The sequence below is a fragment of the Pipistrellus hanaki genome (assembly GCF_964339955.1).
Source record: "Pipistrellus hanaki genome assembly, chromosome: X".
In the NCBI taxonomy this organism is placed as follows: domain Eukaryota; kingdom Metazoa; phylum Chordata; class Mammalia; order Chiroptera; family Vespertilionidae; genus Pipistrellus; species Pipistrellus hanaki.
Window position 1 is genome coordinate 73,734,750 of NC_140524.1, and position 26,089 is coordinate 73,760,838.

The window sequence follows — 26,089 nt, forward strand, 5'->3', positions numbered from 1 at the left end:
CCGATTGGTCACACTAACGCTGGGAGGAGGGCTTGCGTCTGAGGTTATACTGTCCCATTGGCTGCTGGCGGGGTGGCGGTTTGAAGTGAGGCTAGCGTGTAAAGCTGAAGTTTCTGCGGAGTGCCGCGGCCCTAGCCTGGGCATACAGCCGATTGTGGGGTGGGAATCCAGGGCCGGGGCCGGGTCAGATCTGGGCCTTCCTTCCGGGGGAATGGATCAGGTATGGAGTGCGTGGTGTGGGAAGTTCGTCAAAGATAAAAGCTTGTCGCCCCTCTGGGCACAGCGCATCGTAGTCGCCTGGCTCAGTAAGGCCGAGTGGGATCAGGTGACAGTGTATCTGTTCTGTGATGACCATAAATTGCAGCGGTACGCACTGAACCGCATCACAGCCTGGAGGAGCAGGTAAGGCAACCTGCCTGCATACTGCTGGCACCTTCTTTTGTGGATTCCTATAAAGCCTTATTTTCCCTGTGAGTGGTTTGGGCGTTGCTTCTCTCAAGTGCCTGGGGTAAAGTCGTAGCCTAGCTCTTGCACTAATCCTATTTGTGGAAAGAAAGGGGTGTTGCCTCAGCAACCATCATGTTAAATCCGTGACCTTTTACCTTTCTCTCCCCATCTTGGGGAGGGTGCCAGAGAGCCAGGGCTTAAGGTTAGTATCCTAGGGTGTATTTCCAATTTGAGTTAGGTAGGTTGGGGGCGTGGGTGGGGGAGGGGAGTTTGCCTGCAAAACCATTTTTGAATGGGGCGCCTTAGTCCAGTTGGTAAGATTTATTTGGAAGCAGACAAGGTATAAAAGTCTCAAGGAAATAAGGGTCTTCTCTAGCAGAATGAGTTGAGGGTTTAAGGGGAAAGAAGGGGCCCTGTCCATGCTGAATTGTTGGTTGATTGCATAGCAGTTAGATTATGTAGCCTAGCCAACCTCTCATGCCCTGTATATTATTGGACCCCAGGGACATTACCCTTCCTCTTCCCACCGTCTTGATTTATGTCTGTTCATGTACACTTGAGTCAGTATATACAAGGATGGGCAAAAGTAGATTCACAGTTACAATACAAATAAATACAAAATAAATAATAATACAAGAATAAGCTGTAGTTTGGCTACTCAGAATGTAAACCTACTTTTGCACATCTCTGTATTTGGAATAATCTACAGCAACCTAGGTTCTGAGGTGGAGGGCGGACCAGTGTTAAGGGACCTTTATGATGGTGCTGGACTGTGGCTCTTTAGGTTAGGCAACGAACTGCCCCTGGCAGTGGCTTCTACTGCTGACCTGGTACGCTGTAAGCTCTTGGATGTAACTGGTGGCTTGGGCACTGATGAACTTAGACTGCTCTATGGCATGGCATTGGTCAGGTAAGATTTACATGGGTAGGGGTGGAGGGTGGTTTGGGGGCAGAGATGGGGTGGGATAGCATGTGACAAATCTTGGCTTCAGGTGCTACCTGAAGGAAAAAGCCTTGTGTGTCCTGTGATTGCTTGACTTGACAGATTTTGTTATCCCCTGTCAACACACATTCCCCTTTTCTTCTCCTGAGAGCATTCACTTTTCCATTTTTCTTTCCTTCTCTTTCTTAGAATGTGGGGTATTCGGGCTAGCGATCTCTGTAGGTCTCTTCCAGCTTTGACAGCTTGTATTTCTTTCTTCTTTAAGTCTTTTACCCAGAGGAACTTTTCTGAATGGTTCTGTGCCCTGGCCATGTTTTAATGTGGATTCTCCAACCCTACCTCATCCATACCAAGCATTACCCTTTACCCTTCTCTGAATGATTGCTGAGTTGTGGAAGTGGAGACATGGGCTGGGAATTCCTGACTTACAAAGTGACTCAGAGTGGTTCTAGCTGTCTCATGCACATTGGGGAAAAGGCTGCTACCGAGTTTTCTCATCTCAAAAATTTTGCTCATCTCATCCTATTCCCCTTGTCTGACTTCAGGTAATGCCTAGCTCTTTGTACCTTCTCCATTGTTTAGCTGTGCTCCTCATATCATTTGACCTAGTCCTTTCTTCTTTACAAAAATCTAGTTTTATTGATTTCAGAGAGGGAGAGAGAGAGAGAAACATCAATGATGAGAGAGAATCATTCATCCGCTGCTTCCTGCACGCTCCCTACTGGGGATTGGATACATGCCTGGGAATCGAACCGTGACCTCCTGGTTCAGAAATTGACACTCAACCACTGAGCCACACCAGCTGGGCAGTCCTTTGTTCTAACATTTAAAACCCAGAATGTTCTAGCATAAACACGTTATATTATATCATGACTATTTATCGTAGACTGAACTCTTCCAGTGTCTTATTCATCTATAATGCTTTAGTACAGGGTAGAATCTCAGTAAATGTTGGACTGTACGGAACCATCCTTGCTCTGGCTGACACCAACCGTAAGGACTGGGCAGAACAGTCAGTGGAAAGGTTGTGGAAATGCAAGCTGTCGGTAATTCAGCAAGGTGTTTTTGAAGCTTTACTGGTTTGAGTAAAATAGTTACTTGGGCTGTGCCACTCATTTCTCCCCTAACCCCAGGTTTGTGAATCTTATCTCGGAGAGGAAGACAAAGTCTGTCAGGCTCCCCCTCAGGTTCCTGGCTCAGGAGGTGCGTATGATAAAGTGGTCTTGCTCAATTCTCTCTCCCCAGGAGAGCTCTGTAAATGGGGCATGGGGTGATGTGGGCACACAGGAAGGCTAGTTCATCTCATCACTGCCAGCCAGCCAAGCAAGAACCCTAGAGACTCAGCCTTCAGCTTGAAATAAGCCACCTTCCTCCCTTATTTATGAGTGCTATCTTCAGTGGGCTTGGCCTTCCCATCTTGCTGGGAGTAGCCCAGTGAAGCTAAGGTGCCAAAATGGAATGCATTACTGGGGGGGCGGGGGGGGGGCCAGGAAAGAGGTGGCCATCACAGCACACCTGCCCTCTGAGAGCTGACAGTTTGAGGGAGAAGATAAGCTCAGCCAGGCAGCAGGGTATTCCTGCCCTGAGTATGAGGTATGTAGAGGGCAGGAAGATTCTCAGCCATCAAGTGAAGCTTTCTGGAGGAAGGGTGGGAGGGAGGGAGGAAGGTAAGGGTACCCAGGGCAGAGACTGGTACAGGCAAGAGAGAGGAAGTCTGGAGAAGGTGGTTTTTTATGCTCATTTATAGGACTCTCTTTGTTGGAGGAATGTGACTGGTGGTTGGGGGATGCAAGTATCATTTTATTTTCTAGTTTACCTCCTCAGAGCAGTAAAAAGAATCAGGAGACCTGGTTTCTCATCTTGGCTTTGCCAGAAAGACTGAAACCTCCTCTCAGGACCTCAGTTTCTCTATCTGTAAAATGGGGAGAGGCCAAGCTAATTCATTTCTGTGGGCTCCTCCAGCTTTAACTTTTTCTAATTTCTGCACTCACACCCTCCCCCACAATCAGGTGAACATCCCGGATTGGATTGTTGAGCTTCGCCATGAGTTGACTCACAAGAAAATGCCTCATATAAATGACTGCCGTAGAGGTGAATCCCCAGGGAATATGTCTGTCATGAGCCCAGGGTCCTGGATTGGGTGGCACTGGGGAGAGAGGGAGAGGGAGGAGGGTCTTCACCTGGGGTCAGAGCTGGGATTAAGGTGAGGCGAGTGAGGCACTTGTCTTGGTTGAATACTTAAAAGGGGAGTCAAAAGCTCAGTAATCATGATGGATAACATTTCAATGGAAAACCCATAAAGAACAAAATACCAACATTTTAAAATGAAGACAGGATTAGTGTTACTGAATTGTTTTTTTGCTTTAGACTCCAATATGAGTTGGCAGAGCACTGTTCTGATCTCAGTTGAGTTTTTCTGGCTTCCCCTTAAATTTTATGCCCGAGGAGGAGGTGAGTGGGAGTGGGGTTGAGAGGTGTAAGCCATCAAGTGTATGAACTCAGGAGTTTTTTGGACATTTCATCCCAACTAAGAATCCCTGATTCAGCCTGGCCCCTTCATGTTGGGAAAACTTGGCCAAGGCCATGTAACTACTTATTAGGCTGTTCCTGTTCTCTCACTTGATAACCCTGTGCCATTTTTGGCTTCCCATATGAAATCTGGTGTTAGTTTTTTTTCTAGGAAAGGTGCTAGTAAGCAGGAGAATGCAAAGGACGGGGATTACTGAGAGGAAGAAGGCCTGCTTCTGGATGTTTAAGATTTGTGCCTTCTTGGAGCCACGCCTCTTCTATTTGGCCTACCGATAGTGTTAGAAAAGTGAGCTGGGGTCCTGCTAGGAGCTTTCATGTGGCTGCTCCTAGGGCACTGCCTCCCTTCCTCCCCTCTTTTAGGTTGCTATTTTGTTCTGGATTGGCTCCAGAAGACCTACTGGTGCCGCCAACTGGAGAACAGCCTGAGAGAGACCTGGGAGTTGGAGGAGGAGAAGGAAGAGACAGATGAAGACAACCAAGAGGAATCAAAGAACATTGTTGATGACATCACAGAACAGAAACCAAAGCCTATGGATGAAGGGAAAGGTGCAGAGCTGGATGTCAGGGCTGGTGGAGACAACACAGGTGACAAAGAGATTGATGCACATTGGGAGAAGGCTCAGAGACAAAAAGAGCTGTATGGTAAGTGTCCTTTGGTGGGGCAGAGAGGAATCTAGGAACCTGGAAGACTCAGGTGTAGGGTTAATACTGGTTATTTTCCATGCTCAGCATTTCGTCTGGGTTTGTGGTGAGTCTTAGCTTAAAAGAATTGTCACAAACCATCTTACTTGAGTCCTATAAGGTAGGTGAGGCAAGAATTCTAGTTACTCAACAAATGATGTAAGAAAGGCTCAGAATCCCCTATTAGTAGAAGGGGCTAGGCTGGCTGCCCTGTTTCCCTCTTTTGTTTTCAGAAAGAGCCCGAGAACTACTGGTATCATATGAAGAGGAGCAGTTTAAGGTAAGAAAATGCCCTTGAAGTGGCATAGTCTCATCTGCCCCAGCTACTTCTTCCTTTTTGCCAGCTACCTGAGAGAAGTCCTAAGAAGGAATTTGAAAGAAAAATGGCAAAGCTTGAGGGAACTTCTTGGTAAGAGAGGGGGTGGACTAGGAAGGAGACAAGAGGAGCAGATTCCAGTTGGCTGATCCTCCACACCGATGGAAGGGAGCAGATAATGGAAGTTCATGGATAATCTATCTGTCCCACTGACTGGTAGGGAGCAATTGGGCATAGGCGGTTGCATAGCCCTGCAGTACTGCAACTGATCAGCAGACAGTGCCCAAGAACTTTCCTAGATCCAGTGAGCTTGAGGGGTTCTGCTTTTAGCAGGAAGGGAGGTAGCTTAGAAACCATTTAGCTTAACTCTTCCTTTTCACCAATGAAGAAATTGAATTCATGGATAAGTGGATTGGCCCAAGGTCACATGCAGTTAGTGATGGGACCAGGATTAGAATTTGTGTCTCCGGATTACCTTTCTTCCATTGATTTCCCTCACCCTTTGGCCCAACTCCAACCAAATGCTCCTAATGAACAACGCAGTATTAGGGTATATGGTGATTGGGAGTCACAGGGAATTCAGGGGTGGGAGGAGGAGGAGGAAGGGGAGAATATCTGGTATTTGAGGGCCAGGATAGTTTTAGTTTCAGGTCCCATAGAGGAGAGGTGAGCCCATTTCTGTATGTCCTGCCATGTCCCCTTAAGGAAGGTGCTGAGAAGTCTTATGGGAAAGGATCATGAAAGGGTGAGGGCAGGTTGCCTGGCTAACCCAGCCTTCTGATGGGACCCTCTTTGCTGGCAGATACTGGAGAAATTTAGGTATTTACCTCAGGCCGTTAAGGCATGGAATCAACTGCTCCCACCTGTAGACTGTATCCTGGCAGAACTCAAGGGCATTACATTTGAGAACAGGTATGTAATTAAGTAATCAGGGGCTGCCTACTCTCTAGAGTAGAGTGTAGCAGCCTTACTGAAATGGATTTCTATATCTCAGCTTGCTAACCTCTGCTGTAGGAAATCTCAGGGATAATTCTGATTCCCCATGCGGTGACCCTGCATTCTGCATGACCCTTTTTCTTCTGCCCTGGCAGCTACGAAATCACTTAAGTGGCCGAGGCAGGAGGTTTACTGTTACCCATCTCCTAGCTAGGTATGTTCTTCTCTATCCAGTGGTTGTGGAGCTCTTGGCAACTATGAAAAGCCCTTAATCCTTGCCACTTCGCTGCCTAGCCCTTGTCCAAATTTGAGGTAAAAGATATATGATGGGCATTGCTGGTCTTTTCTTTTGAAATTCTATCAGTGAGTATCAGCAACCCCTGGATAGTTGTTGTGGGAACAGGAGGGGCCTTTCTAGGGCCTGGCTCATCAAAAGATTATAAATCCCTCCCTACTCAGTATGGCCACCAGCCCCCCACCCCCGCCATTCCTCCAATAGTACTCAGACAAACAATGTTTATCCATTTCTCTCCTTCCTAGCTCTTGGGGGCTTGCTACTTAAATTTAGCTAGAAAGGACTTTGAGGAACCTTTCACTGAGAATGTGCGGAGGAAGTGCTAACCTTCCCAGCTAGAGAGAGGAATGTATCTGGGATGAAGCAGAGACTGTAGGAAGGTGGTATGTAAGTGGCAGAGTAGGCCTAGGTGGGATCCTGCAGTGAAGGTTGGGGTTGTCCTTGGAGTCTTCTTCACTTCCAGGATACTCTAGGTCTAAACATGTTTTATCAGTGTTTGCTCAGCCTAGGCTTCTTGGCTGGCCCCCTCGGGAGTTGGGAAAACTATCCTTGTGCCACTATGTGCCTGGTTGTGCTGATCAGGCAGCTGGTAGGCTGCTTGAAGTGCTCTTCCTGAATAATGACCTAAGGAGATGGGAGATTGATGGAAAACAGAAAACTCTTTCCTTCTTTAGCCTGGAGGAGGGCGGAATCTGAGCATGACAACTCTCCAGGTATTGAGACACTTTGGGAACTCTTGTTTCTCCTCTAGGCCTGTTCAGCTAGTAGAGCCTCTCTTGGGAAACTGGTAGCTCTGGAGGAGACGGCTGACTATTTTTGGTTTCAGTTTGAGCTACAATAGATAGGGGTGAGGAATTACTCCTATTGCTCACACTTTCAACCTCTATAACTTAGCTCTGAGTTCTTGGGGTCCCTAGGAATAGGATCAGATTCAGTCTAGCAATGAAGTCCCCAAAGTTTCTGCTTCTAGGATCTGAAAGAGAGCAACTCGGGAGAAATGGAGAGGTAGGAGACTGGAGTACTGTCCAGAGACACATGCTGAGCAGGAACTAACGTGTGAAATCCCTTGACCCTTTGACTCCAAATGTTTAACTCCTCCGTGGACCTTAGACTTTTCTCTATCTGAGCTTTCAGTCTTGTTCCGTCGCTGCTGCCCTTATTATGGGCCTTAGGTCATCATATGCTTGGTAAACACTTGTTCAAAATCCATTGATCTCAGTCTCTGGCCCAGCCCTTACCCCAGGAGGCTGAAGCCTGAGATCCAACTGTCAACTATTTTTCCCCCACCCATGCTGCTTTGGCCACTTGAGCCAGAGGCATTAGCTAGCTGCCTTGGGAGTAGACAGGGGAGTAGGAGAGGGTCTTCCACCTGGCTTCAGTTTGTTTAATTGAGTGTCATCTTTCTCCAGGGAAGCTGTGCTGGATGCTCTTCTAGATGATGGCTTTCTCGTCCCCACATTTGAGCAGTTGGCAGCTTTGCAGATAGAGTATGAAGGTAGGGTCTTGGGGGCTCACTACTGCCTAGGGTTCTGTGTTTTTTGGGCAATAACATCAGGATTGGGCTGGGGGTAAAAGGTTGTTTCCTGCCATTCATTAGACTCTGGAAGCTCAACTGGGCTGAGCAGAACAGGTAGCCTTACTTATAAGCCTTATAGGGCTTTTCTTAGGTGGCCTGGAATTGTGTAGGGTGAGGGGTGGTTGGGTTGGGTTGGGTTGGGTTGGGGGAATCTTAATGCCATTATTGTGCTGTGTTAATTGTGATTTAGCCACTTGTTAGACAGCTAGAACAGCAGAACTGGAAGGGCCTTGTGAGGTCATCTAGTTCAACATCCTCATGTTACAGATGGGCAGACTGAGGTCCCGACAGGGGAATGTACTGACCCAGAGTCACACAGTGAGTTATTGACAGAGCTGAAGCTAGAAATCAGAGCTCTTCTTCTTTTATACTGTTTTGAGTCAATTGTTCCTTGTCTGATACTAATTAGTTTCTCTCCCTGCTGCTCTGCTCTTCCTCTTTCCTCCTATTCTGCAATGGCAACTCTGTTTTTGTTGGTGGTGGGGCCCCCTCTCCTTTTTTCCTCTCTCTCCTCCCCTTCCTTTCTCCCTTGTCTTCCTCCATCCTTCCTTCTCTTCTTTCCTCTACCCCCTCTCCCTGTCTTCCTTTGCACCCCCACCTCTGCTTTCTCTTTCAATGTGTGGCCCTTACAACCAGAAAACGTGGACTTCAATGATATCCTGGTACCAAAGCCGTTCTCTCAATTCTGGCAGCCTCTGCTCAGGGGCCTGCACTCCCAGACCTTCACACAGGCCCTGCTAAAGAGGATGTTCTCCGAGTTGCCAGCTTTGGGGAACAGTGGAATCCGGCCCACCTACCTCCTCAGATGGACGGTTGAACTGATCGTGGCTAACACCAAGACTGGTGAGGAGGACTAGTCCTAGCCCCGGGGCCTACCCAGCCCAGACAGGAGTATCTGCTACTGTTCTCAGCATGGCTAAAATAGCACCAGGTGGACACATCCTTTGTTAAAGGTTTAGGTTTGCCTAAGAGGGCCTTGTGGCAATAGTGGACAAATCTTCCTTCACCTGTCTTCTGCTCAGAGCCAACTAAACTGAGCTGGAGGCAAAGGGCCTCCAGAATGCTTTGAGCAGTATAGAGTGGGCAGTCTGGGGTTTGGGTGGGGAGGACAAAGTCAACCTTTTCAAAGTTTAAGGTTGGATAGGGGCTTACTGGTTCCTTCTTCTCAGGTTCTCTCTCCTCTCTCAGGACGGAATGCCCGCCGATTTTCTGCAGTCCAGTGGGAGGCAAGAAAGAGCTGGAGGCTATTCAACTGCTCTGCAACCCTTGACTGGCCCTGGGTGGTTGAATCCTGCTTGAGTTCACCTTGCTGGGCCAGCCCCCATCTCCTTGAACTGTAAGTCTCTTGAATTCCATCTGTTAAGAGAGTGAAGCACTGCAGCTCATAGTCTCATAGCCTTAGAATGGCAGAGTCAGACCAGCCCTTGCAAGGATACCTAGTCCCATCGCCCTCCTACTAATTGATGGGAGAACTGAGTCCCAGTTTGGAGAGGAGTAGGATATTCTTGTCTAACATCACACAGTTTAAGAAACGGACTGAGTCCAATATAAGAATGGATGAGACAACCCCCTTAGAGTGGTTAGCCAGTGGCCTGTACAGAGTAAGTGTACAATAAATGGTAGCTGAGGTTTATTATTGAACCCAGTCTTCTAACTCTAAGCTTAGTGCTGTCTTCTCTATTGTCTTTCCAAAGTATACCCCCTATAGGTGCTCTGCAACCTTCAGTGGCTCTATATTGCCTTCCTGATGACATCTAGGTTTCTTAGATGACATTCAAAGATCTTTCTGTCCCAACCTATCATGGTAACCCCACCTCATGTGATTCCCCTTTACCCATTCACCCTGGGGACTGTGGTCAAACTAGATATTGTACTGGTTCCTATAAACATCTGTGGTTGTCTCCCTTCCCTTTTCTCTGTCACTTCCTCACCCTGAGCCACTTCCCTCACATTCATGGGAGGCTTTAGCACCCGATTTCTCTTCCTTCTTTCTGGAGCAATATCTGTTTCATTTGAGTGACCCATCTGACTCTCTGTAGCTCCTCAACTCCAGTGATCTTCATTCTCCATGACACTCAGCATTCCATTTCCATCACTCAGAGCTGTTCAGTCTCTGAAAGCTGACATCCCAGTATCCCAGTCAGTGACCACCACCTCTTATCCTTATTTCTGGCCCTCATCCTCACATTCCATGGCATCTGCTCTTTGCCTGCATCCAACCTCCATCCCTCCATTTCCTACCTCCCTCGACCTTGCTTCCCCTCAATCCTGGGTTGATCACTTCAGCCACTCATCAGCACCCTTGGCTCTGCTCATTCTTTGGTGTATCTGTCTTGCAAACCTCCGAGCTGGAATTGATACCCACTCTGCTTCACCCACTCCTCAGCCCAGGGAGCTGAGCTCTGCTGGAGAAAACCACATAGCCCTGCAGATTGCTGCCACTGCAGAGGTATGATTTTTTATTCTCAGGCCAAACCTCAGTTCTGCTTATCTGAACTTGTATTTGTTTTCTGCCCATTTTCCTCTTTCCTGGCTGATTTAAATCTTTACCATTCACCTCAGGCCCCTCCCCCTTTCGCCCTAGCTTCCTTGATCACTTGGAGGCATCCTGCCGGGCCCCCTCAACCCAAGGTGCAGTACCTGTGAACTGATCTTGGGCTACACTCAACCTACTTGCCAGTTCCAGGATGAGGTGGCCTTCCCCTGCCTCAGAGTGTGCCCCTCCACATGTGCTTTGGAGCCACCTCTGCCAGCATCGTTGGGGCCTCATCCTAGTCTCTGCCTTGCTCTGCTGGCTCTTGTTCTTGGATCTTTAATTGGGCCTGAGCGTTTCTCATCTTAAAAGGAAACAGTAACAACCCAAGCAAAACCTCCATTTGACCCTGCATCCCTCTGTTCAGTTATCACCAGCTTGTCACTCCTTCTTTTCCTGTCAGAACATCTCAAAAGAATAATCTGCATTAAACAAATCTTGATTTCCTTACTGCCTCTTACTCTTCAACCAGTCACAATTTGGCATTCACCTCCAGAGCTGCTTTGACCTCCTAATTACCAAATCCAGTGGGCCCTTGTTTGTTGCTGTATCTGCTGCATTGATGTTGTTTACCTGTCCCTCCTTGAAATGCCTGTGCTTTTTTGCTAGTTCCTATAAAGTTCCGAGGCCCAAATCTTTGTCTAGTCCAGGCCTTTTGCCTAAGATTCAACATCCTATATTCAGTCTCCCCTTGGATGGCCCACAGGCACCTGACTTGACCAAAAGAAAATTGGTCATCTCACTCCCCACCCCAACCCCAAAGGGGTCTTCCTCCTCTGCTCCCTATCTCACTTGGTACCAGTACTGTCTACCCTGTCATGTTGATTCTCAAGTACTTCCCAAATCTGAGATTTTATGTTGCCATGTCTATTTCTCCTAACGTCTCTTTCCCTCTATCAGACTATGCCTGTCAAGGGCGAGGGCTCTGCATTACCCATCTGTGCCCCAGCACACCACACAAATCCAGGCCCCAAACAGGTCTCAGTAAATGTTGCTGAACTAAACTAAAATTTGCTGTCTTTGCCAGCAGGGCTGTCTTTGGTGGGAGATAAATCCATGCCTAGGAAATGAGTGAAGTGGGAATCTGGATGCCAAGACCCTCTTAGTCCCCTGATGCCCCCAATAGAGTCAGGAAGTCTTTTTTTGTTTTGTTAATTTTCACTGGAGGACATTTTTTCCAAAGATTTTTTTTTTTGACAGAGTTGGTGTGGGGAGACAGAGAAACATCGATGTAAGAAAGAAACATTGATTGGTTGCCTCCCGCACATGCCCCAACCAGGACTGGCTATCAAGCCTGCAACCGAGATCAGAATCAAACCCTGGACCCTTCAGTTCACCAGCCAATGTTCTATACACTAAGCCAAACTGAGTGGGCCAGAAAGTCTTTCATGATCCTGATGCCTTTTGGGGCTCAGTAATTGCTTTTTTTAAAATATTTTTTTCATTTTATTGTTTAAAGAATTACATATAGTAGTACATATATCTTCTTTTTTTCCCCATTGACCTTTCCCCAGCCTCCCCTAACCCCTGACCCACTCACCCCCAGTGTCTTGTGTCCATTGGTTGTGCTTATATGCATGCATACAAGTCCTTCAGTTGATCTCTTTTTCCCCCCCTACCCAACACTCCCCAGCCTTCCTGCTATAATTTGACAGTCTGTTCCATGCTTTACTGCCTCTGTATCTATCTTTTTGTTCATCAGGTTATAATGTTCTTTATTTTCCATAAATGAGTGAGAGCATGTGGTACTTTTCTTTCATTGCCTGGCTTATTTCACTTAGCATAATGCTCTGCAGTTCTATCCATGCTGCTACAAATGGTAGGAATTCCTTCTTTTTTATAGCAGGGTAGTATTCCATTGTGTAGATGTACCGTGCCATAGTTTTGTAATCCATTCATCTGCTGATGGGCATTTAGGCTGTTTCCAAATCTTAGCTATGGCAAATTGTGTTGCTATGACTATAGGGGTGCATATATACTTTCTGATTGGTGTTTCTAGTTTCTTGGGATATATTCCTAGAAGTGGGATTACTGGGTTAAATGGAAGTTCCATTTTTAGTTTTTTGAGGAAACTCTATGCTGTTCTCCACAATGGCTGCACCAGTCTGCATTCCCACCAGCAGTGCATGAGGGTTCCTTTTTCTCTGCATACTCGCCAGCACTTGTCATTTGTTGATTTGTTGATGATAGCTATTCTGACAAGTGTGAGATGGTACCGCATTGTCATTTTGATTTGCATCTCTCGGATAATTAGTGACTTTGAGCATGTTTTCATATGTCTCTTGGCCTTCCTTCTTTCTTCTTTAGAAAAGATTCTATTTAGGTCTGTTGTCCTTTTTTTTTATTGGATCATTAATCTTTCTTTTATTAAGTTGTATGAGTTCCCAGTAAATGTTGGAGATTAAACCTTTATCAGTGATAACATTTGCAAATATGTCCTCCCATACACTAGGGTTTCTTGTTGTTTTGTTGATGCTTTCTTTTGCTATGCAAAAACTTTTTATTTTGATGTAGTCCCCTTTGTTTATTTTCTCTTTAGTTTCCATTGCCCTAGGAGTGGTATTGGTGAAGAAATTGCTTCCACATATGTCTGAGATTTCTCTGCCTGTGCATTCATCTATTATTTTTATGGTTTCCTGTCTTATGTTTAAGTCCTTTATCCATTTTGAGTTTATTTTTGTGTTTGGTGTAAGTTGGTGGTCTAATTTCATTTTTTACATGTATCTGTCCAATTTTCCCAACACCATTTATTGAAGAGACTGTTTGTTTTTTGTTTTTGTTTTTTTTTACAGAGAGGAAGAGAGAAGGATAGAGAGAAACATCGATGAGAGAGAAACATCGATCAGCTGCCTCTTGCACACCCCACACTGGGGATGTGACTGCAACCAAGGCACATGCCCTTGACCAGAATCGAACCTGGGATCCTTTGGTCTGCAGGCAGATGCTTTATCCACTGAGCCAAACCGGTTTTGGCTGAAGAGACTGTCTTGTCTCCATTGTATGCGCTTGCCTTTTTTGTCAAATATTAATTGAGCATAATGGCTTGGGTCGATATCTGGGTTCTCTATTCTATTCCATTGGTCTATACGTCTGGTCTTGTGCCAGTACCAGGCTGTTTTGAGAACAGTGGCTTTGTAATACAGCTTGAAATCTGGTATTGAGATCCCATCTACTTTGTTCTCCTTTCTTAGGATTGCTGTGGCTCTTCGAGGTCTTTTTTTATTCCAGATGAATTTTTGGAGAGCTTATTCTATATCTTTGAAATATGCCATTGGTATTTTAATGGGGAGTGCTTTGAATCTATAGATTGCTTTGGGTAGTATGAACATTTTAATGCTTTTGATTCTACCAATCCATTATCATGGTATATTCTTCTATTTGTTTATGTCTTCCTCTATCTCTTTTTTCAGTGTCCTATTGTTTTCTGCATATAGGTCTTTTACCACCTTGGTTAAGTGTATCCCTACGTATCTTAATTTTTTTAGTGCAATGGTATAATGAGGTTGCTTTTTTAGTCTCTCTTTCTGTAAGATCACTATTGGTATATAGAAATGCCATAGATTTCTTGGCATTAATTTTGTATCCTGCTACATCGCCGAATTCATTTATTAAGTCTAATAGTTTTTTGATGGAGTCTTTCGGTTTTTTTATGTACAGTATCATGTCATCTGCAAATAAGGACAGTTTTACTTCTTTTCCAATTTGGATGCCTTTTATTTCTGCTTCTTGTCTAATCGCAATGGCTAATACTTCCAACACTTATGTCAAATAGGAGTGATGACAGTGGGCAAGTAGTTACTTTTATTATTATTACTAGGACCTAGTGCACGAAGATTAGTGCAGGGGGGGGGCGGGTCACTCAGCCTGATCTTCACCCTCTCCAATCTGGGAGCCCTCAGGGGAGCCCTCTCCAATCCAGGATTTCTGTCTGTCTTTACAATCATATGAGCAAATTGGCTGAGATCCCAACCCAGTTTGGTTTGTTGCTCACAGAATAATAGAGGCATTATTTTTTCTTTGCTTCATTGGTGGAGTTTTCCTGGAAGTTTTAGGATATCTTCCCTTTAATTTTTCCTAGACACTCTTATTTTACTTATGTCTCTCAACTTTGCTTTCCCTCTATCTCCCACTGCAACAGTAACTTGCTCCAGGCTCACTTTGCTGTAGTGTCTAGGAGATCCGTCTTCCACCAGAACTACGATTCCCAGCATTCCTGGTGCTCCCCGCCCTCTGGGCTTCCAATTCTGGTCCTGGGGCTACCACCAGAACTACTTATTCCAGAATTCTTGGTGTTCCCCACGCTCGCTCTTGGTTTTCCCTTCCTGCTCTGTCTCTGTCCTATGGCCTCCTGCTCTGCCAAGTCTCCAAGCTGCCAGCTCTTTCTCTCTGCTCTCCGTCTGGCGGCTTGGGGAGCCAAGTTCCCCAAGCCATTCCACTCTGCCAGCTCTCCTGCTCTGTTCTCTGCCCTGCGCCTGTGTATGCAAATTAACCCACCACCTTCATTAGGTTAATTTGCATACTCACTCCTGATTGGCTGATGGGTGTCATGGAGGTACGATCAATTTACATGTTTCTCCTTTTTTATTATTATTATTAGTACAATAGTAGTATGCTCTGGTTTCTCTTCAGATCGCATAAATCTTTTGCCTTTTATTATTATTATTAGTAGTAGTATTTTATTATTATTATTATTAGTAGTAGTAGTAGTAGTATTGTAGTAGTAGTAGCAGCAGCTTATAAGAGAAAAAAGTAGCCTGTATACAAAGTCAGCCAGGGCAAGACCTGTAGGAGATCGAACTGAACCAAAGAGCCAAATCTCCAGATGTGTGTGCTCTAGACTGGAAGTGATATGGATGGGTGGGAAACTGGGAGGATAACCAAAAAGGCCTAGAAGGGTCAGGAAAGCATCACAGATGAGGCATTGGAGCAATTTGAGCACAGAAAAGAATAAAGGAAGTTTCGAAGCCAGAAGGAACTTAGCATGTGTATGTAATGGAAGGAGGCCGTGAAAAGATCAGCATGGAGAGTTTTGGATAGGTGTCCTTCAAGGTACTTTTCAATCCTAAGTGCCTTCAGAGTAGAAGCTGCTGGTTAGGAAAAGTCTGGACCATAGAGATCTCCCAACCAAAGCATACAGATGCCAGCAGTAACAGTGGCTCACTTAGGCACGAATTCTTGTGCAGAGGTTCTGCTTTTCCCAGTTAATCAATGAATGTAGTCCACATCATCCCATTACACAGATCGGGAAACAGGATTTATCCAGGTGTTAGGCTACAAGTCAGTAGTAAGTCTGCAAGTCAGAGCTGAGGCTAAAATCCAGATATACTTTCCTTACTCCTGTGCTCTTTCTACAGTGTTCCATTAGATAGCAATATTGCAAAAAGCATGTGTTATTAGATACATTAAAAAAATTGACTTTTGTTTTCCCCAGATGAAAAAGAAAAGATAGAAGTGGCAATTAGATGTTAGGCATGGTGCTGTGTTTTTTGTATAAGTTATTTCATTTGACACAGCAGTCTTTGAAGGTGGAGATTTAATACCCTTATTTTGCAGATAATAAAGACATTGAGGCTCTGAGGAGCAAAGTGACTTATCCAAAATCCAATTGTTTGTTGATGTTGGGGCAGGGATTTGGACACATGTCTCATAAGTCCAAAGTTCACCATCTTTCCACCAACCTGAACTGTGACGGGCAAACCCAAGAAAGGAGTTGCATTTTAAGATTCATATCAGCCAAAACTGGTTTGGCTCAGTGGATAGAGCGTCGGCCTGCGGACTGAAAGGTCCCGGGTTTGATTTCGGTCAAGGGCATGTGCCTTGGTTGCGGGCACATCCCCAGGAGAGGGTATGCAAGAGGCAGCTGATCGATGATTCTCTCTCATCGATGTTTCTAACTCTCTATCCCTCTCTCTTCCTCTCTGTAAAAAATCAATAAAATATATTTTAAAAAAAGATTCATATCACCTTTGCACCTCAGTGGTCAGACTAGACAGCTTGAGATAGCGGGTAGCTAATAATAAATAGCAGTGATACGGCAATGTCAAGGACCTGGTAATATTTATTATTAATCATACTAATGGGCCACCGTGAGAGGGAAGAGTGTCTCTCTGACTTTTCCTCTGATAGGGCTAGAAGCTTTTCAAGAGCTTCCCCCAGCCAGCCAATATAAATTCAATTTGAGTCAGTCTCCTCTTGCAACATGAAATTAGCCCTGCAGAGAAGGTCCCCAGTCTCCCAGTAGAGTCACTAGCCCTCAGTCCTGCCCTCAGAGACCACTCATATGTGGCCAGTCTGCCTGTGAGGTGCAGAAAAAGGAGAGCCCCCTCAGATTATATGGCCTTTCCATGAACAGTTCACAGTTCAAATGTGATGCACCTAGAAGAAACTGTCCATCTGTCTACCCACGCATGCCTCCATCAGTGACCAGGTGCCCCCTAGGTGCCTAGTTCTATGTGAGGTTCTGCAAGGAGTGCTCACCCTCTTCCTCCCCAGGAGCTCTCTTTCCCAATGGCTCTGTCTGCTCCTTGTTTTGCTATTAGTACCGTCCTTTGTGTGAACCATGTCATTATCTTTAACTCTCCCCGTCTGACTCCTGCCAGATGATCATCAAGCCCTGCTCTGTCTGTCCTCACGGCTTCTCTCCCTCCCATCTCCACTGCCAGTGCTCTAGGTCAGCCCTCACTGACTCTCCCTGGTTTCCCTGCCTCTAGGCTGTCTCATCCAGGCCATCTTCCACACAGGCACCATAGTGATCTTCAAAAATGCAGCCTTTACGTGTGCTCAGTCATCAGGTGACCCTTTCCGCCCAACACACACACTTAACCTTTGCAGCCTGTTCTCCACGCAGCTCCTCAGCACAGCCCTACCCCTTTGAACCAGGCTTGTCTCACCACATGCACACAGCACAGTGTGCTCACTTTTGCCTCTGCATGAAGTCCTCCCTTGATCTCTCCTGCTGTCTTTGTGCTTTCTTCCTCCCCCACGCTCCAATAGTGCCTGAGGTCCTCAGTGCTCATCTGGCATCCCTTCCACATCCTGCTTTGTCTTGTCAGCTGCTGCTTTTTTTTTTTTTTTCTTTTTTAGCCATTCCAGGCTGGCTGTAGTTGTTCCCAGAGAGGGATCACACTTTTGTTCCACTCAGAGAAGCCCAGCACACTTTCAGGCATATTTTGAGAGTTCAAGAGAGATTGCTCAGCTAGGCCAGAAGATATGCCATTCTCATGTCCAGGCCTATAGGCCTATTTGTTAGTTTGTATATTTACATAACATTTTAATCCAGATTTAAGTAGCTATCATTTATTGCATGCCCACTATGTGTCAAGCACTGTGCCAGGCATTCTATCAGTCAGGTGCTATTATTGTCCTCATTTTACTGAGAATGGAAGTGAGCCACATAGATGAATCATAGAGCTGGTTCAGGGTCCATAGCCTTGTTTTTGTGTTCTATTCACTCTATTACACTGCCTTTTAGAGGCAAATGTGGAAGCTCATAGACAATTTCAAACTCTGGAGTAGTGGGTATATAGTGACTTGAGGTTGTGAATCTTTTTTACCCCATCCCTTCCTTTGCTCAGCATCTTCAAAGCCATGGGACAGGTCCTGCCAGATGAGGATCAGAAGAAGCTGCTGCATATCTGTTCCATTTATACCCAGAATGGAAAAAACAGGCTGGTGGAGGAGGGCTCAGAGGCCTCCCCTATTGGGAAGTCTGCATACACATTGGACAGCCTGTATTGGAGCCTCAGACCCTCTGGCCCCAACTGTAGGCCTGAAGGAGAAGCCCTGCAGCAGGAGAAGGGCGACCTTAATGATGTCAAGGAAGATGAGATAGAGGAGAGTGAGGTCTTGGAAGACCAGGTAGAAGAGGAGGACGAGGAAAATGATTACCAAGAGACGTGGGAGGAGGAGGAGGATGAAGATGATGACGACGAAGATGATGAAGACGAGGATGAGGAAGACAGAATGGAGTTTGGTACTTTGGAGGAAGAGTCCCCCACTATTGAGAATGCAATGCTTCTGGCCCATAAAAGAGGAGCACTGCAGGGTTCTGCGTGGCAAGTTAGCTCGGGTAAGAAGCTTGATATATACTTTGTCCCCACACACATCTGTTCTCTCAGGCTGCCTCTTGAGGCTTTTCTCCATTCTGGAGAAGAAATTGGAAGTAGCAGAAGGTAGCACATGTGATGCAAGCCTTGGAGGCAGCCTAGTATATGGGTGACAGCTGGCTTCCCTCCCCTTTAGGACAGTAGGTAGGTGCCAGGTACCTAAGCCCTGTCATGTTGCCAACTACTTCATGCAGAGAGCACATTCAGAGGGGATAGTGTGGGTATGACCCTGTGTAGCAAAACATAGAGGAGAAAGGGAGAGGTAGAGGGTAGATATATGCTGATTTTGCATGTGTTTTTCACATCACGCAGTAGTGCAGGGACAGAGAGACAAAGGAGTGTTTTTTGTGTATATGGGAATGTGTATGTACACATGGGGGCTGGATGATGATGAGACAGGATTTTGCTCTGTGTATGAGAAAGAAGGAACAAAGAGGCATTATATCAAGAAGTAGAAATGAGATCAGAATAGTGAAATAAGGAGTGACATAGTTTTTAGGTGAGCACATAAGCTAGTGAGACAAAACTTGGAGAAGGCAGGGAGAATTGTGTGATAAAGTGTGGGAATATGAATCTGTTCCCCCTGAAAGGTGGTGTTTTGAGTGCCCTCATTTAGGTTAGGGAGCAGGAATCTTAAAGCAGGGAGACCCGAAAGGAATGAACAGTCTGGTGTGTGTGCATGGGCATGTGTGTATGCATACATATTTAGATGTGGGGCACAGTCTGTTATGGAGACTGAGGGAGGCAGGGAAGACAGCTGGGACTGGGGTGGTGTAGGGTGGCATGGTGAGGAACAACAGGGAGAGAGAGGGGATGCAGTGAAGAAACACAGGGGAAAAGTGGAGCCTTTGCCTTTGTGTGGATGTGATGGAAGGGCTGGGGCATAAAGGCTCTGAGTGGTAGGGATAAAAGAATATGCTTATGTCTGTGTGTGTGAATGGCTGTGTGCCTGCATGTGCTGGACAAACCAAGGCAGAGTGACAGAAATATCTCAGGGGAAGGAGGTCTGTGTCTGTGAGTCTTTGTAAATATCAAAAATGAGGGGAATTGAAGCAGGGAGGTTTTTTTGTTTGTTTGTTTTTGTTTTTGGTGTGTGTGTGTGTAAGGGGATGTGAAAAGAGATCATTGTGAGGTTACTGAATATGCTTCTGTGATATATGCACACATAGTCATGCATGTTTTTAAAAGAGGAGGCAGGGTTGCCAGGAGGTATCTGAATGAGGCAGGGAAGTGGCAGCAATGAGGTGGCATATATGGAAAGATATGAGAACAGGCAGTGAGACAGCAATCCAGAGATCACCTATGTATGTTCATGCTGTCACTGAAGGAACATGTGTAAGGGTGTTTGACTAGAGAGGCAGTGGCAGTGACATAGACATAGTTTCGGATGTTAGTGATGGGAAGGAAGGATCGTCAGTCAGGTCAATGACATGGGCTTAGGTCCCGGTATACAAAGATACCTTTGTATGCACAGGGCAATGTAGGGCATCAAGACAGGCATAACTTCCTTCCTATAAAAGAGCCAGCGGTGGGGAAATAGGCAAGCAGGGGAACAGCCCTTTCTGAGGAACTTCTGTGGGTAACATAAAAAGCTAGTCTAGCCTCGCCTGTGTAGCTCAGTGTTTGAGTGTCAACCCATGCACTAGGAGGTCACCATTTTGCTTTCTGCTCAGGGTACATACCCTGGTTGTGGACTCAATCCCCAGCAGGGGGAGTGCTGGAGGCAGCCAATCAATGTTACTATTTCTCTTTCATTGATGTTTCTAATCTCTCTAAAATCAATAAAAATATATATTTTAGAAAACAGCCGAAACCGGTTTGGCTCAGTGGTAGAACGTTGGTCTGCGGACTGAAAGGTCCCGGGTTCGATTCCGGTCAAGGGCATGTACATTGGTTGCGGGCACATCCCCGGTGGGGGGTGTGCAGGAGGCAGCTGGTCGATGTTTCTCTCTCATCGACGTTTCTAGCTCTCTATCTCTCTCTCCTTTCCTCTCTGTAAAAAATCAATAAAAATATATTTAAAAAGAAAAAGAAAAAGAAAACTCTAGTCCAGGGTTGGTACTTTCCAGAATGTTAGGGGCATTGTGACAGGGAGAATTCTTTGGGTAGCAGGGAGACTCAGAAGGCAGAAACTGGATCTACTTGGAGAAGCTCACTACTGAAAGCTTTGCTTGAAAACACTGGATGTACTGGTATAAGGATGGAGACAGGGATTTAGTATAATATTGTGTGGAGGGTATTTAAGTGATAGAACAGAGCGGGTGGAGAGTGCCTGACATAGCCCGTTTTTTGTGGAGTTTGTGTGGGGTAGGGAGGTAAGTAATAGTTTGTGAACATGGAAAAGCTAGAACATTAAAACTTTTCCCTCTCATTTTTGCCATTGCTTGTTCTATGTGCATACACATGTGGGAATGCAGTGACATTAAGATTTTTGGGTTGTGCCTGGCGGTTGTTGCTCAGTGGTTGAGTGTTGACCTGTGAACCAGGAGCACATGGTTCGATTCCCAGTCAGGGCACATGCCCGGGTTGTGGACTCAATCCCCAGTGAGGGCATGCAGGAGGCAACCAATCAATGTTTCTCTCTCATCGATGTTTCTATCTCTCCCTCTCTCTAAAATCAATAAAAACCTATAAAAATCTTAAAAGACTTCTGGATTGTGTGCCTGTGCATGAGAGGTATAGGAAGCAGGGAGTGAAACGGAACATTTGTTGAACAGAGGACTTGGTCTGGGTGTTTGTATGTACTTAGGTGGTGGTGGAGGCTGGGATATGCAGTGAGACAGTCCTTCTCTAGAGAAGAGTTGTTCTTTGTGTGTGCAGCTGGGGGAAATAAGATCTTGCAAAGAACGGGGGGAGCATAATATCTCTGAGAGGGAGTCCATGCTCAGGTGGAATGTAAATGTCACAAGGCCTAAGAAGTGGTGTGGCCTTAAGCAGGTCAGGGAGTTTGTGTGTATATATGTAGGAAATCCAGATCATTCAGATGCTCTGAGGTAGCGTATTTTCCGGCGTATAAGACGACCCCTAATTTTACAGTTAAAACATAGGTTTAGGCCTATATTCGCTGTATAAGACTACCCCCCACTTCAAAGAAAAGACTTACTTTGCCATCAAGATCTGCAGGTAATTTTTGTGCAATTTTGGTCTTTTGCCCCCGATTTTCGGTTGACTTTTTTTCGTTTCAAAAGTCATCTTATACGCCGGAAAATACGGGTATCTGTGGGTTTGGGGAGGAGATATGGTGGACATTCTGGGGCATCAAGACTTCCCAGGATTTGTGTGTGTATGGAAATAGGGGTGAGGGTGGGAGGTTTACATAGTGATATAGCCAGATCTGAAGATGTTGTGTGTAGGAACATTTCTGGGGACCTGGGCGAAGAGTGGAGAGGAACAAAAGTGCAAGTAGTTATGTGCATGTTGTGAGGGTGGCGGGGGTGGGTGGAGGTGGTGTTTGTGTGTGTGAACACAAAAAGGAAGAAGGATCATAAAGAGTGTATGAGGGAGTGTGGAAGGGGTAGGGAGGTGCTAAGGTGGAGAGAGAAGTGATGCAGAGGAATGAGGCTAGAGATACACAAAGCCTATACTGAGTGGGCTCATTGAGATGGGTGGGTAGATTGGGGAGGTAGACCTGTGCACCAGTCTGAGAACTAACCAATCAACCTGCTCTTGTCTCCTCCCTTTGCTCCATAGAAGATGTGCAGTGGGGCGCCTTCCCCATAGGCCGAATGCCAGGTCAGACCGAGGACCCAGCAGAGCTTATGCTGGAGAATTACGACACCATGTATCTTTTGGACCAGCCTGTGCTAGAGCAGCGGCTAGAACCCCCAACACGCAAGATAGGGTAAGTGTCCATAACAGCAGGATTTCTCACCCTTTTGTCTCCTTCAAGAGGGAGGCAGGAAGAAGGAAGGGAGGGAGAAGACACAGAGTGGGGTGAGTGGGAAGGTACCTGTCCCCAGCCAGGGCCTAAATGAATTAAGTATAGTTCCATTCTCTTTCTGGGCCCTTGTAAGGGCTCCCAGCCCCCAGTGAGGGGAGCCAGTGAAGCAGCCACGTAGAACAGGCTTGGCACCTCTCTTAGATTGCATCAAATTTTTGTCCATTTGCAAGTGTGTGTGTGTGTGTGTGTGTGTGTGTGTGTGTGTAGGCACACACGTGTGCATTTCGGGAGGAGTGAGTTCTGAAGCTTTCAACAGATTCTCTAAAGCAAGCATGTCAGAGTCAAAGGCTAACACGGGCCAAATAAACAAGGTTTGTTTATGTGGGCACAAAGAAAAAACCCCAAAAGCTTCAATTTTCATAGAAACATGGGTTTATTTTGAGACATGCTGAATACAAAGGGCTGAAATAAATGAGTATCATTAATAAAATAATAGAACATGTTAATAAGAATTAATATTTTTTCTTGAACATTAACTTACCAGACACTGAATAATTGCACAAATTAAAAAGCATAACACAAGTAAACCTGTTTTTCTTGTTCTCTGAAAGAAAAATATTTTCTGTTGCGCACACCAAACAGGTCAGACAAGACTAAAGGCATGGCAATCGACTGCTAAAATGTTCGCTGCTAGTATTAGTGGAGTGACATGGTGAGCCTGTGCGTAAGCCACGTAAGAGAAATGAATACAACACAATTAAAGTAATCAGTCATTAGCGAACCTTGTAGTTCGTTATTAATAATTATATATAACAGGATATTGTAAAAATTAAGTTACAAAATCTTTATTAAAATGTTTCTTAGATCCCGTTATATTGGCTGGGCTGCAAAAATATTCGTTGTGGGCCGCATTGCAGGCCACAAATTTGACATGCTTGCTCTAAAGTGTCAACCACTCCCAAAAAGTCAAGAATGGATACTCTAATCCAATTTCCTCATGTTCTGAGGAGAAAACTGAAGCCCGGAAAGGGGAAGGGATTTGTCCAAAGGTGCACAGAGTAATCATTGACCTCCCCACACTGTACAGGAATCTTGATAGCAAGGCCTGCACAGAGCTTCATGCTCTCCGTCAAGACTCACCTCTGTATCACAGGCGAGGGAACTCTTGGGTCATCAGGGAGGCAGGAACCACGCAGCCCTTACTGAGGGCTCTGCTGGCAGTCACACAAAGGAGCCCATCCTGTGGGCCTGTATATTCCAGAATGGAAGGCCACTGTGACTAGGGGATTCCTGTGAGTACCAGAGAGAGACCTTTGTGGGCCCCTGAAACTAAGAGTCTATCCTTGTGCTGCCTGCCTGCTCCCTGGGAGATGAGCCCCTCTTCCTCTGGACATTTGGGAAGAGGGCTATAGAACTCAGAGGCTATCAGCTGGCCAGGCCCAAGGCAGTGCCATGAACTCACTGTCCAAGGCTAGCAGACAGCAGGCTTCTTGGAGAGAGGGGCGGAGGCAGCTGGGGAAGCCAGATAGTATGTAGTTGAGAGTTGGGTCCACACATCAGAGAGAGACCTCCTCTCCCCTTGGGTAATAACTGGCTTGATGAACACCAGGGTAGTAAAGGTGAAGTGTGGGAAGGTAGAACTAATTGCAGAAGGAAGCTAATTTGGGCCAGCTCCCACACTCCCTATAGTAGGGAGGCTTCCTCCATTGTACCAGGTTTCCCCCCCTGACTTGGCATTGTGGCTTGGGCAAGTCCCTTTTCATTTCTGGGCCTCAGTTCCCTTGGCTGTAAATTGGTGGGTAATGGGTGGGAATGAGACTAAATCATCTGTAACATTTTTTTAGATGCTCTAGTACCATGGTCGGCAAACTGCGGTTCGCGAGCCATATGCGGCTCTTTGGCCCCTTGAGTGTGGCTCTTCCACAAAATACCATGGCCTGAACGAGTCTGTTTTGAAGAAGTTTAAGTTTAAAAAATTTGCTTCTCAAAAGAAACTTCAATCGTTGTACTGCTGATATTTGGCTCTGTTGACTATAAGTTTGCAGACCACTGCTCTAGTATAACAATGGATCTGCCTGAGGATAGGATAATGGTTTTGCTCTCAGCTGTCCCCCTGATCTACCTGGAAGGTCCTTTGACCTGCAGGAAGCAGGGGAAGCCAGAGTTTCGGAGCAGGTCCAGGGAAGGGGAGGGTGTAGTGTTTTCCTAAAGCAATGTTAAAATCCTGGCTTGGGAGCTGGGCCTAGTCCTATAGCTCAAACCTGGCCCGAGGCCCTTAATTAGCTGTTGGGGTGGGAGGGATCCAGCCTAGGCTTCTCTGGGCCCCCAAGCTGTAGAGCCTTGGAAGAGGTCTGTTACGGCAGTCACTTTTAATATCTTCCTGTGGGTGGGGTAGTGCTGGTCCCCCATCCTACCTCAACCCAAATATCTCTGCTTTAATCTGGCTTATATACGGGGGCTCTGCATAAAATTTCATTTGAAAAGTTCTATTCCTCCCCTTTCTCAAGTGAGGGGAGGACAGAGCCACTCCTGGGGGTTATCTGAAGTGGTTTCTTAGATTTGCTCTAATCTCTTTGTAAATACAGGCAGGATGGTGGGCCCTCCCATAGATACACAATCGAGCACCCTTAGCCCTTCCAGATCCTAGAGCTGCCTCCTTCCCTGACTGTTCCACCTCTCTGTAGCACCCTGGGCCTGAGCTGTGGCATCGATAATGGCAACTGTAGCAACGGCAGCAACAACTTGGAGGGCCTTCTCTGGAGCCAAGTTCAGCTGCACAGGCTCAAAACTGGTCTGCAGCTCTTCTGATGTCCATCCCGGGACCACCTCTGTTGGGGCAGGAGCCCACCCTCAGTGCACCTGATGTTCCATCAAACAACCTGGGAGGCAGTCCTTGGCAGCCACATCGGCTCAGCGTTTACCACAATGTCATTTTGATTGTTTTTGTCCTTTTGAAAAATAATAAACAGGTAACTGTTGTTTTGGTGTTTATGAGACGAGGGGTATGTGTTGGGGCAGACCAATGTAGTTTTCCCTTTATTTTGGGGCTCCAGAGAAGGTGGGATCATATTGCGGCTTTGGGCAGGAGCTGGGTCCTGGAGCCCCTTGGACCCTCTTCCCTAATTGTTTCTATCACAAGGCTCCATTCATACCTTCTTCCTGACTCAAACCATTTTTGCTCTCAGTTGTAGGCCCCAGAAGAGAGGCATTGCTGGACATACAGGCCAGCCAGCATCAGGGAAATCTGCTCAGAACCTCCCAGACAGCAGGAACACCCAACCTTACTGATGTTACCCAGCAGGCTTCTGACTCATTTCCCCTGCCTGCCCTCACTGGGCACCAAACAGCAGTTGAAAGTGAGAGTAACCTTTTTTTGTTACTTTCCCACTCGTTTGGCCTAGAAAATATAGAATGAACTTCCCTGTGGTGGGCACTGAAAGATAGGGATGAATAAACCATGCTCTCACTCCTTAGATCCCTCTTCCCAGTGAGAAAGAACTGGGAATAAATGTCATAAGGGATCTGCGGTATGCCACCACAAGTTCTTTGTTTTTCTCAGGGTGAAATTTCCAGAGTGGTGGTTGACTGAGGTCAAGTCTAGCTATAGTATCTCCAGCCACAACTCTGAGGATAGTAATTAACTGTGTGAGACAGGGAGCATCTCTGTGGGGCCAAGTTTGGACCTTGAGGAGGGAGGGGAGCAAGGGATGGAACCAGGCAACTCTCTAGTCAAGAAGCTGGTCCAAGAAGTGGCTCAGCCAAGGCGCGATGGAGAAGGATAATGCTATGAAAATGCCAAGGAGGGCCCTAGCCAGTTTGGCTCAGCAGATAGAGTGTCAGCCTGTGGA

At 46.2% G+C, this 26,089-nt stretch overlaps 1 protein-coding gene across 9 annotated transcripts; it reads left to right on the forward strand.

Moving 5' to 3' along the window:
* LAS1L (LAS1 like ribosome biogenesis factor) lies at positions 1–25,219 on the forward strand. 9 transcript variants are annotated; one of them, XM_084871255.1, is made up of 14 exons: positions 1–402; positions 1,232–1,357; positions 2,524–2,593; positions 3,400–3,481; positions 4,280–4,561; positions 4,834–4,880; positions 5,719–5,828; positions 7,557–7,642; positions 7,991–8,041; positions 8,360–8,566; positions 8,912–9,059; positions 17,831–18,324; positions 22,052–22,202; positions 24,926–25,219. In XM_084871255.1, the coding sequence occupies exons 1-14, from the start codon at positions 212–214 to the stop codon at positions 25,047–25,049; spliced, it is 2,169 nt and encodes a 722-aa protein (XP_084727381.1). In that variant the 5' UTR covers positions 1–211; the 3' UTR covers positions 25,050–25,219. The 9 variants fall into 9 exon arrangements, with proteins under 9 accessions (XP_084727381.1, XP_084727382.1, XP_084727383.1 ...); XM_084871256.1 differs by having other exon boundaries at positions 22,055–22,202; XM_084871250.1 differs by lacking the exon at positions 24,926–25,219 and adding an exon at positions 22,884–23,002 and having other exon boundaries at positions 2–402.
* Positions 25,220–26,089: the final 870 nt, after the last annotated feature.

What these genes read in the sequence shown, in the direction of transcription:
- LAS1L (XM_084871255.1), top strand. Translation starts at nt 212, where the DNA reads ATGGATCAGGTATGGAGTGCGTGGTGTGGGAAGTTCGTCAAAGATAAA. An exon ending in TCAGGTTCCTGGCTCAGGAG is followed by an intron (nt 2,594 to 3,399) that starts GTGCGTATGATA and finishes CCCCACAATCAG; the next exon opens with GTGAACATCCCGGATTGGAT. An exon ending in ATGAAGAGGAGCAGTTTAAG is followed by an intron (nt 4,881 to 5,718) that starts GTAAGAAAATGC and finishes CTTTGCTGGCAG; the next exon opens with ATACTGGAGAAATTTAGGTA.